The 12108-nt window shown below is 43.0% G+C and overlaps 1 protein-coding gene and 1 pseudogene across 3 annotated transcripts in view; both read left to right on the forward strand.

Annotated features, from left to right (window-relative positions):
• The first annotated feature begins 478 nt into the window (after window positions 1-478).
• The window catches only part of LOC148028824 (Chaperone DnaJ-domain superfamily protein), a 45899-nt gene continuing 34269 nt past the window's right edge, over window positions 479-12108 (forward strand). For both annotated transcript variants that reach the window (XM_087687601.1, XM_087687602.1), the window contains exons 1-3: window positions 479-675; window positions 1593-2961; window positions 3177-3290. In XM_087687601.1, the coding sequence (XP_087543727.1) occupies window positions 1927-2961; window positions 3177-3290 (1149 nt within the window). In that variant the 5' untranslated portion in view covers window positions 479-675; window positions 1593-1926. The remainder of the gene's footprint in view (window positions 676-1592; window positions 2962-3176; window positions 3291-12108) is intronic.
• Window positions 8085-11075, forward strand: LOC148028825 (uncharacterized; annotated as a pseudogene). Its single transcript, XR_015692326.1, has 4 exons — window positions 8085-9542; window positions 9692-10037; window positions 10147-10308; window positions 10423-11075. The product of XR_015692326.1 is annotated as an uncharacterized LOC148028825 (transcript).

The following is a 12108-nucleotide window of genomic DNA, read 5'->3' on the forward strand; positions in this document are numbered from 1 at the left end:
TAAGAAAACTCTTAAGAATTCTTTGGCAAGTTTGGGATTGGGATTTATATATGGGTGCCATGTAGGTTTGGTGGATCGATCAATCAATTATGTATTTAAGAAAACCCTGAAAGCATTATTTGGCAAGTTTGAGACTAAGATAACTGTATGGGTGCCATCTAGGGTTGGTGGATCGATCAATTATAAGATAATTACATAAGGTGAATTATAAGATATACTGGATAATAGATTGATAAATAAAAGGTATATATAATAGATGCACGCTTAGTGAGCCTTGGAACCTAGCTTCTACTCTTATATTCACACAGGCGCTTGGGATTAGATCACCTCGTTTGGGAAATTTGGCAACTCCTTATAGATTTAAAAAGCCGTGTCACGCGACCCGGCTTAGGAAGTAAAAATGCGACAGTATACTTACGTGTCCTCTTTAGGATTCGTCTAAAATATATTTTTGTGTCCTCTTTAGGATTCGTCTAAAAGCGGAGGGAGCCTGATCGAAATCAAAAGTTACGCGTCTGCCTCTGCCTGCCAGAAAGAGCTCTAGGGCTGCCATCAAAGGAAGGAAGGAAGGACAGGAAAGAAAGTCAGAATCGCGATCGCCGGATATCGTTGCCTCTCCTTCGTTCGCCTTCCTGCTCCCAATTCGGGGTCTCATTCCAGCAGTTAAAAGACCAGGTCAGTTCCCTCTCCTGTCCTTTCAAATTCTAGGTCATCATCAAAAAGCACGGTATCTTCCGTCGTCCTCGTGAAACGCCATGGCTTCATCACCTCTGTTGCACCGAACAGGGTCTTGCAATTGACTGCACTGCCTCTGTCCATGCTTGCTTTCCTGCCGTTACATAGCAATTAATTCGTTTTGCCTTCTGCCAAATGTTTTGCTGAGGTTAATGCCGACGGATTTCATGGATGAAAGGCCACGGAATTTCTTCCCGGGGTGGCAGTATCGGTTGGTTCATTGAAGGTGAACCATAAGTCGAAGGCCTGTATCTTGGATTTGGCAACCGAACATCCGAGGAACCATACATGATTGCGAATAAGCGTTTCAAGCTCAACTGTATTATGTATGGGGGGATCGAGTCACGTACCCTGACCTTTGCTCACCAATTTGCTGTACCTTTTCTGCCCTATGCCTTGGCAACATCTCTTCTCAGAGCACCAACTTAGGAATCCCATTATGCTTAGGTATTTTCATCATGTATTCGTTATCGGTCTTTATGATTGCAGTGGGGTGTCCCGGCCCGATGGATGGTCATGGCCAAAATCATGTGAAACAATAAACAAGGCTGCAACTTTTCGTCCTGTAACTATGAATTGGATCATGGTCAAATTCATATAGAAAGGTTTCAAAGAGTGGTGGTCATTTTGAGAATTCTTTTTACGTATTGAAATATCATTTGGAGTGTGGTTCGTGATTTCTTTCTGCTTCCCTTCTTTCCTGATATTGTTAAACATGTCAAAATATGTATTTATGCCATGTTTTTTCTACGATGTTAACTCTGCATGTGGGGCTCTTCACATTTTTTAAATTTCTGCATCCGCAGACATATACATTTAATACATTGTTTGTTTGTTTGTTTTTTTTGTTTCCTCAGAACACTTTAATCAAGCAGGGGCAGCAGGTTTTGTTCTCAACTACAGTTGATATTGAAAAGTAGGCAGAAGGCTGCTGAGGAAGTTGGCAGAGGAGAGTGTATCTTCAATCGAAACTGGCACTGAAGAAAGGAAGTTTATTAAACAAGAATTATCATAAAACTAGCTTTATCAACCTTGGATATTTGAGTCAATATCACTGCTAAACCTACTGAGCTCTAAGAGTGGAGGTGTATCATCGTCTTGCAACTGATGGTCCATCCCAAGCAGGAAATTTTATCAGCAGATACCTGATAACCTTTCCTTTCTGCATTGCATGTTTGAATACTTGTATCAATGGGTTCAATGGGTGGTGTTAATGTAGTAAAACCACCAGACATCATAATTATTGAGGATGATAATGAAGGTGTGCTGGAAAGTGATGATCAGGTGGAGTTTTGTGATACAGACTTTGACAGTGATGCTGGATCAAGGAAAGTGCCTGGTCTGTTCAAGGCCTCAGTCAGCTTGCAGAGCTGTGATGACTTAAGCTCTACTTCCTCTGAACTCTCCAGCAGTTCTGATGAGGAAGAGTGCCTTGTTGTAGAGCCTGGCCCAAGCATTGCGCCTCGGCATAGGCAAAAGTTATTTTACAGGGCAAGAAAGAGGCCAGTGAAGAGAAGACGAAGAACGCTAAGCAGCTCATCTGATTGTGAGATCATTGAGGATTTATGTGGAAAAGGTCGTCAAGACTGGGAGGAAGCTGCACTCAGAAAGAGAATGGGTGGTGTAAATAATACATCAAGGTTTAGAGCAGAAAGTGAAGGGAGCACAAGTGCTTCAAATATTGCAAGCAGTGCTGGCAAGGAAAATCTTGTGAAAAAGGAAAAAGATCACGTTGAAGAGAATGGTGCTAAAGTGGAGAAGCAAGGAAAGACTAGTCAGTTTACCTCGGTTAACCCTGTGCCTCCAGTAAGCTGTGTGTTCTCAAAAGAGAGAGAAGATACACTTGTTGATCAACAAGATTCAAATGATGATCTTGTTGATGAAGGTGTAGAAGTTACCGAAGCTTCCATCAGGGAAGTGACTCCTTTGGAAGGAGTTGCCTGTAACAGTTCAGGCAATGATGTGGAGTCTGCTGGTGGGGCAGTGGATACTGCAGTGGTAGGGAATGCTGATGATTCTTTGCCTGAAAGTTTATCACCTTTGGAGGGTTGTGAAGACTCCTCATTATCTAAAGAAGTTGATGAGAGGATTCCAAAGGATAAGGCTCCTGAAGGAGTAGGATTCCCTTGCAGTGAAATTGGCAGGGAGAGACTGAAAGAAACTGACGAATTCAGACATGCAGATGAAGAGGAATGGGCAAGACGACAGTTAGAACTGAAAAGACAGGTAAGCAAGTATTCAATAGGGAACTGCATTCAAACAAAGTGAAGGTGTCTGCAGTTTGCTACTTTTGTAAAGCATGCCTGCTTGATTATATGTTTCTGTTTAATCTGGGAAGTTAACACTAGAGTTTCAGCATGTGGTGTGTGGGTATTGATCTCACAGTTTGGCTCCCATGGAGAGTTGGGTTGGTTGTTGAGGAATTATGATCATGGTGACAGGCACAGGAAGCTCAGCGCGAAAGAAAGAGACGAAGGTTGGAAGCTGAGCGAAGGATGGAAATGGAGAATAGGCAGAGACGGAGGCTTGAAGAGATAAGACAGAGCCAGATGGAGGTAGCTAGATTCAGAAACTAAGACTTATTTTGTGCTATACATATGAATAGTATATCTGACCTCACTAGCTGGCACTGAGCGTATCATCTGATGCCTTGTACAATCTTTTTGGTCCTTTACTATTTCATAATGTTGTTAGAGCATTAATTCCAGAAGTTCATCGGCTAATTGTATAGATAAATAGATAAATGCATGTACAGTGTAAAGTTTGTTATGGTTGCTAAAGGAGGTAGAGCATGCAGCAGAACTGCTTTTCTCTGAAAAAACTGATTGAATTATAAACCCAAGAGTGGACTGCATGTGTATGACAATAAAGGTGTGTTGTATAATTGGCTGAGAAAGGTGGCCGAAGGATGTAGCGCAAGCACCAAAGCTGATTGATTTAAATTGCAAGCTTGAGATTTGTCTCCATATACACATGCCTTAGTTTCCAATGTTGATTGGATAGGTTAAAGTTGCCGACATCTCAAAGGCCTAGGACCTAGGTCAATTAGACATGTTATGTGACATGGCTTGGCTAAAGGTCCCCATGAGCAATCAAGCAGCTAGTTTGGCCTTCAATCGGATTTGAGTGGGGGTCTAAAGCCTTGTTAGTTGTCTCATTTTGAACCTTAAATAGAGTGCAAGGTTCTAAAGCCTTGTTTAATGGTGTCAATTTTAACCTTGTTCTTTGTTACTTCTAAATGCGCAATGTTTTTTTGGTATTTTATGTAGTAGCATCTAGATTAGTGGCTATCTACCAAGCAAGGATTGACATGTAGTTCATAATGAAGTCTGGTACCTCACAGAAATTTGAAGCTGAACACAGCTACTCTCCAACATAACACTTGTAGATGAGTTAAAAATATTTGCATGGTGACCTTTAAGAGGAGATGTCGGAGGAGCCATGATGAGGGAGATACATAGAAGATGAAGAAAGGTAAGGGAACTTTAGAGAGAAAAGTATGCGAGAATTACCAACTCACAAGGATTGCACGAGTCCCAAGTAGTAAAGAAAGCACATAGAGAAAAGATCAACAGTAACCAGAGTGTATTAATGAGAACATGACAACCGGATGCTCATGAACCCGCTCTAAAGTTGAGTAGTTGCCATACAGTGAGAAGACATATCAAAAATAACTAGAACTAGCCTGAAAATACTGTTGCTGAGCCCTGCACAGAAGCAAACAGCCAAAATGCAGGTGGTGATCAGTAAAACGCAGGCAGCAGACACCAAAACACAGATTTGGGAGGGTCATTAACAGGTCCCTAGCCCTGAAACAGACCCAAAAATCTGAAAACGAAAATGGCAGTCTACAAAACGTTGAGAAAACAGGTCGAAAATGATCAGAAGATGGTCACCCAGGCTGGAAATCAGTTGCAGCAGTCAGAACAGGTCCAATCAGCAGACGAAAAGTCAAAACTCAGACCTAAGACAGTGTAAAACAGCAGCAGGAACAATGATCCTGCAATTTGATACCATGTCAGAAGTGGATGCAGTGATGAAAGCGTGTGGAAAACTGCTGTAATAGATTGTTGAACACACGAGAAAGGAAAGAGAGAGACACTGCAAAAGAAAAGAACATTGCACGAGGAACTCAGAAGCTAAGAGATACTCAGGAAATGGAATCCATATACCAAGATATGAGATAGTAGAGAACCAATGTGAGTCACTAGTTGTGAAGGCACTAGCACCTGCTCCTCTCCCTCCACTAGAACCAGTCAGGTGATGAATGATCACTAATGATAAATGAATGTGGGAAAGAAGCCTGAATAAAAAGGCAAAAGTAATGCCATAAATAATGTCAAGTTGGCCAGCAATAAATGCTAAAATGACCATCATAAAATGCTAGAAAAAATACCTAAATAATCATGATAATATCCCGGTGCCCTAGCCCATTGGATCATAGACTCAACCATGAACTGACGTATCTGCTAAAAAGGTGTCTTATACTGGACTCTATTGAGAAAAGACAAGGTCTATGGAGAGAAGCATAGAGTGTATATCAAACATTGTGACAAAGAAAACTTAAAAACATAGAAATAGAAGAAGAATGAAGAATGTGTGAGAGTACACAACAAAAGAGAAACACGAACACAGAGAGAAAGGAAAAGAGAGAAACAATAGGAAGGGAAGAGAAATTTGTTAGTAGTCATGTTTGTCATGCACTATCATCTCTTGCTTGTGAGCCTCAGTCTGAGTCAGACGGGGACATTAGGAGCTTTGACATGTTTATCACGTGCTTTGATGGAGGAGGCAACTCTATTTAGAGTATGCATTTCTTTTCTTAGCTAGTTTAGATGTGCATTTATTGGTTTTTCCAGGTACTTGTCAGCTTGTGTAGCTCCTCGAGATTGCGATGTTTTCTACTTGCCCCTGTGGGCATTTATTGCTTGCCACAGCCAAGTTGTGCAGCCCTTGGTAGGGTTGGAAGATGGTGGCATATCGCTAACTCAGAATTCACTGTATTGTCCTCTGAGAGAGAGGTAGTGGTTGGATTGGTTTATTTTTTGATTAGAGAACAACAATTTGTTGCAGAAGACGGCCATTTGGGGGCCTCAGTAGGTAGGGGACATCAAGGAGACACCTTTTAAGGGCTTGCAATTGTTGGGAATAAAGGTCTCGTGCCTTTAAATGTGCTTCAAATGTGCTCGGGTGTGAACACACCCTTAGCACTTGTACTTACACATATATATCTATCTAAAAACCTGAAGGTACACTCTCGTCATTGTATCTACAAACGTGCTCACTCTCGACTCTGCTCTATCTCACTCTCTCTGTCTCACATTGTGCGTAACGACTATCTGTCTAGATCTCCGTGCCTAACTCGTCACTACAAGTTGGTATTAGAGTGAAGGTTAAAGAGTTCGTACTTCTTGGAGTTCGAGCAGGAGGTGACAAGAAGGTGTGCAGGTCGTGAGGTTGTTCTCTGACCTGGCAAGCAGGTGGGAGGTAGTCGGTTGCAGCAGTTGACAGTCGATTGCAGCAGCTGACGAGCGCCAGACGAAAAGAGTGACCATGCCTGAGATCATGCTGCAGACCGGTGTTGGCAAGGCAATTAGGCGGTAGCTGTTCGCGATTGGCCGATTGCAGGTCAACGTTTTGGGCGACTGGGCGACAAGCGGCGTGAAGGACTGGGCGACAAGCACGAGTAGGCGGGCAGGCGTCGTCAGCGTCACGCGGCGCCTGGTGTGAAATACGCGGGATCTAGAGCATGGCAGATGCGGAAGCTATGGAGGTTGAAAGAGGAAAAAGAAACTCATGAAGACATTGACCCTAACTAGGACAAATTGTTACACAAGTGAATTAGGTTCCAAGATTGAGACTTGGACTCATAAACACAATCTTGTGTATTGACAGTGACATGACACTTTACTAGAAAGAAAAGAGTACTATCATTGCATTAGAAAAAGAGTGCAAGTACAATGCTTTATAGGAATTGAGTGGTGGTACTTTCTCCTACTGTGCATATGGGATTCTGGTCTTGAGCCCTCATTGCTTCTCACAAAGGGACTAAAGTAGATGTGATTGCAAATATCTCAACACCCCTCCTCAATCACAATCAAAAGTACAAAGTGTGTAGAGGCTTTAGTGAAAGCAGCACTTGCAAAGTGTGGGCACACCATAAACATGGAAAAAATACCAGAGGCTGTCACAGAAAAGACTAAGTGTGGGTACCACAAACATGATGGACATCCAGAGGCTGTAGCAGGGACCTCATAAAGTGTACAGAGGCTGTAGTACAAGGAAAACTGAGGAGTTTACAAGTTTATGTTTGAGGCATTAGGGCTAGGAAATACAAAACTAAAAAAGTCTATCTGAATAGGATTGATGAGGTTTGTCCTTCTCCTGGTTGTCTTCTTCTTCTTCTTCTTCTTCCTTTGCTCCATTTTCTTCTTCTTCTTTGATTGCAACTAGATAGGCCTTTTGGGACCTCTTTCTGGCGTGGCAGAATTTCTCGGTGTGTCCGGTCCTTTTGTAGAAGTCACAGAAGAGCTGATCCTTCTTGCCTTTGTACCTGTTGTCAACATATAATGCATGCTCATCTCTAGAGGTACTTGGTTCTTCCTTAGTTTTTAGCTTCTTTTCCTCCTCTAACAGTGATGCCTGGATATCAACAGGTTCAGGATTTGGCATGTTGATTAAAGTTGTTGATACATTATTATATTCAGGAGGCAAACTCTTAAGTAGAACACTGATGTAAACATCTTCTTTCATTTTAATGTTGATTCTTGCAAGTTGGGTTAGAAGTCCTTCCATGTAATTTAGATGTGTGGCAAGCAAGGTAGGTTCAGTACGTACGTACGGATCGTTACCGTACGGTACGTACTGATCGTACGTTTTGTGTACATATGGAACATAAAAAACGTGATCATTTTTTTCATGTAAAATTTGGGGCCCAAAACGTGATGTGCCTAACGATTTCTGCATCGCTTGGTTATTTGTGGATTTTCTTGGGCAAATTGAGACAAAAGCCCCAAACGTGTTCACTGTTTCAGTGTTTGTAGGTTACGTGAGCTACAAGAGGCGCCAGCGTACACAGACCAGGTACGTCTCGTCTCTCTCTGTCTCTCTCTCTCTGCGCTCTCTCTCTCTCTCTGTGGGCTCACATTCATGCATGCTGGAGCCTCTCTCTCTCTCTCTCTCTCTCGTAATGGACTCTCTTCTCTCTCTCTCTCTCTCTCACGCGCACGCGCACGCTCGCTCGCGTTGATTCTTTGCACGCGTGCGCACATATTGACTGATGTTTTTCTCTCTTATTTTGCTCCAGGAGCCATCATGCCGAAACCAGTCAATCCCTATTGGAAGGAGTATACCAATATACTCCATATCGTCAACACTCCCGGGCAAGTTGGTTCAGGTAGTCGCAGGTGGTCATGTAAATTCTGCAATTTCACATTGACCAGTACAATTACGCGTGTGGTGAAGCATTTGACCGGGCATTAATTGCACAAACAACTGTAGCGCGTGCAAGGTGTCAAAAGCTGTTCGAGAGAAGTTGATTACTGAGAACTTCCCAGCAATGGGGGCAGCAGCAAAAGGCCAAGGATCCCAGAAAACACAAGACGCCTTGCACGATGCTCTTATTGGGGAGTTTGGTGATCCTTCTACACAGGTAGAGGAGAGTTTTGTGTCTCTGCTAGTAGGAAGAGGGCTCGTGTCATGCAGGAGGAGGAGGAGGAGGAGGAGGAGGAGGAAGGTTCTAATGATGTGCATGTGCCTAGGCAAACCACCTTGCCTTCACGTGTGCATTCTCAGTCTTGGGTGAGAGAGCGTCAGAAGGTGGCTGAGATGGAGATTGCTTGCACTCTCATTGAGTGCAACATCAGTTTCAATGTCTTAAGGACTGAGCAGTGGAAGAGGATGGTTAAGGCCATTGCCCAAGTGGGTGCTAGTGCTACAGATTCATGGTGTGGGCTGGATTACAAAAAAATGCGCACCACTACACTTGACGAGCAAAAGGCCTTAATAGATAAGGCATTGGTCCCAGTGAAAGTTGGCTGGCAGCAGTTTGGATGCACCATCATCTCTGATGGATGGAGTGATATACGCAGGCGGCACATCATAAATATACTTGTCTCCTCTTGTCTTGGTACTTACTTCTTGCGCGCTGTAGATGCAGGGAAGGCAGGAGAGAAGATCACAGGTGAGTTTATCTATGGGCATATTCGTACAGCCATCATGGAGATTGGTAAAGAGAATGTGGTCCAAGTTGTTACAGATAATGCATCCAACTGCAAGGCAATGGGAAAAATGGTGAAGGCGGAGTTCCCACACACTGTGTGGACTCCACGTGCAGCCCATTGTCTAGACTTGCTTATGGAGGATATAGGCAAACTGCCTTGGGTGCAGCCCACAGTTTCAGATGCTACTAGGATGACCACATTCTTTCGAAAGAAGCATCAGGCTTTAGCCATCTTTCGTAGCCACAGTAATCTAGATATGGTGCGGCCCTCCAAGTCCAGATTTGCATACATGTTTTTGGTGTTGCAAAGGCTTTTCAAGCTTAGGGATCCACTTTTGCAGACAGTTGTGGACCCAAAGTGGAGGGACACGTCTCATGCACAAAAAGAGGCGACCAAAGCCATTCAAAGGCGTATCCTAGATGAGTCTTTTTGGACAGAGGTGCAAGATTTGACAGTGGCTTTGCAGCCCATGTATGTGATGCTACGAGTCATGGACATGGAGGGCTCCACATTGGGTCTGGTTTATCACCTCTTCATGCAGATGAAGAGCCATATCACAGCATGCCAAGCCTTGTCCCAGCAGCGGTAAGTACTAGATTTTGTTCTTGTACTTCTTTATGGCTGCTTGCATATGCTATTTACTTATTATTAAATTTTAATACATAGGCTATATAGTACAGCACATGCATTGGCCTTGCAATGTGTCTAAACTTTGATGTTACTGATTTTTGCAGTCGAGATGATATCTTGACTCTTGTAGAGAGTCGGTGGAAGTTTATGAGTCGTCCCATTCATGAGATGGCTGCTTTACTCCATCCTTTCTACAAGACCCCAGGCTTGTTCCATGAGCAGCATCTCATGCAACTGAAAGACAAGTTCATTGCACGTATCTTTGACGAGGAGGAGCAGCTTCAAATAGATGCAGAGATGTGCAGCTTCATGAATAACTTGGGACCATCATTTTCACGGGCGGTGGCATTGCGTTCGGAGGCTACTAGTCTTCATCTCACATGGTGGTAGAGTTATGGTCGGCAAGGTTTTCCACGTCTGACTTATTTGGCTCTACGTATCCTGTCACAGGTAACTCACTCTTTGTGCTCTCTCTCTCTCTCTCTCTCTCTCTCTCTCTCTTTCACTCTCTCAAGTGTAGCAATGGCAATTATCAAGCCAATGACACCTGCAAATGCAGGATTGCTCAGCGGGTGCTTGTGAGCGCAATTGGAGTGCTTATTCTTTGATTCATACAAAGATCCGGAATCGCCTTAGCACTTCTCAATTGGAGAAGTTAGTGTATTGCAGGGCCAATATGAGGCTTGTGCGCGCCTACCATGCCTTGGGGACACCCAAGCAGGTTCGAACTAGTAGCTATTTACATGTTTGAAATATTATATCTCTATATTAGTATTTAAAATTTACATTATTGTTCAATGTTAACAAATGTATGCTATGTTGCCATCTTGAACAGGCTGATCCCTCACGTATAAAGCTGGTGGCTGATCCGAATCATCCGATCACAGATGAGGACCAACATATTAGGGACGAGTAGGAGGAGATTTTGCTTATGCTTCATAGAGAGATGGAGGAGGTGGATAGGCGTGTGACGAGGTCACGCGCACTTGCTTATAGCATTCCACTACGTGAGCAAACTGCAAATCCAGAGTGCTCGATGGAAAGGCATTCGCAGAGGGAAGCTACCCATTCGGACTCCTCGGCGACGTGCGAATGAGGCAGTTCGTCTCATTCACACTAAGGAGAAGGAGGATCTAGGTGATGTAGTCCAGGCTACAGGCCCTGTGATGGTAGAGCCAGAGTTTGACGACGATGGCAATGTCGTGGCAGATGGAGACATGCTCTCTTCAGCCTCATCATCGTCCTCTTCTGATCATGAGTTTTGCTAGAGCCTAGGCAGTGGACTGTGGGCACTAGTGACTACAGTCAGATCTAAAAATTTTGAATTTTCATATATTTCAGTTGGGTGTTTTTATTTATGACATATGTATGCTCTATTAGGAGCCATCTTGACTTGACATTTGTCACCTTGGTGGATTGTTCCTAACTTCCTTGTTAGCAATTGTACGTTGTTTGATGCAGTGTACTGTGTTATGTTTTGGCTCTTTATCATGTAGACTTCCTCAATGTTAGTTTGATAGTCTCAAATTTTAGTTTTCACTATTCAGTGTTATGCACATGTTAAATGTTTAATGCTTAAAGGTTTCAATTGTGATGTGACATGGTCATAAGTACTAAGTAGGGAATGTATATATCTTTATGCTTAATGTACAGTGGGAAACACCCTAAAATATCCTCTTGTTTATTATTTTTTTACAAAGGTACGTATTTTTACGTACATAAAAAATTTATCCATACAAAACAACGTATAGTACGTATCTATACGTGCCGTACATTACGTATGGAACCACCTTGGTGGCAAGTGATGTGCTGGACTTCATTCAAGCCTGAAAAACTCAATTAGGAGACCATACTTTGATGATTTAGACTGTGCACCAAACAAGGTGTCAAGTCTCTTCCATGTATCCTGTGAGGTTTTACAGTTATTCACATGGTGGATATAGCTGTAGTCTAGCTCTAGTTTGATAATGGCCTGAACCTTATCATCATTCTTTTGCCAAGTGACAGCAAGATCCGCATCACGAGGCTTCTTTTCTTTTCCAGTGGTAATGGCCCAGAGGCCCTTCTTCATCAGGATCAATTTGATGCGGGTCTGCCAGGTATGAAACCCGACTCTTTTGAAACGGGCAGTTGGAGAATCTTTGCCCATGTTCGACTTGAGAGACCAGCAGCAAATTAGCTTCAAATGACTGAGAATAACCAGGAATGAGTTGATCTTTTTATGTGTCAAAAGACACAAGCAATGGCAGTGAAGTATCAAAAGATACTAGTTTGAAATTTGATGTTTGTTGCTTGAGTTTGACTTGATGATCTTTCAAAACTCTTCATAGCTTTTTTTCCTTGTTGATTTGATGGTTGAATACTTGCTGAAAACTTCAGATTAGAGTGGCCTTGGCTTGGTTTAAGTGGCAGGAGAGAGAAAATGAAGGAAAAATGAGCTTGAAGGTAAGTGGCTATGGCTGTCCTGTCAAAACAGGGACCAGCGACTGGTAAATGAGCTCCCATGCGCTCCACAGGTTGA

The sequence above is a fragment of the Lygodium microphyllum genome, chromosome 11 (genome assembly GCF_053477565.2).
Source record: "Lygodium microphyllum isolate KBCC chromosome 11, Lygodium_microphyllum_v1.1.10, whole genome shotgun sequence".
In the NCBI taxonomy this organism is placed as follows: Eukaryota; Viridiplantae; Streptophyta; class Polypodiopsida; order Schizaeales; family Lygodiaceae; genus Lygodium; species Lygodium microphyllum.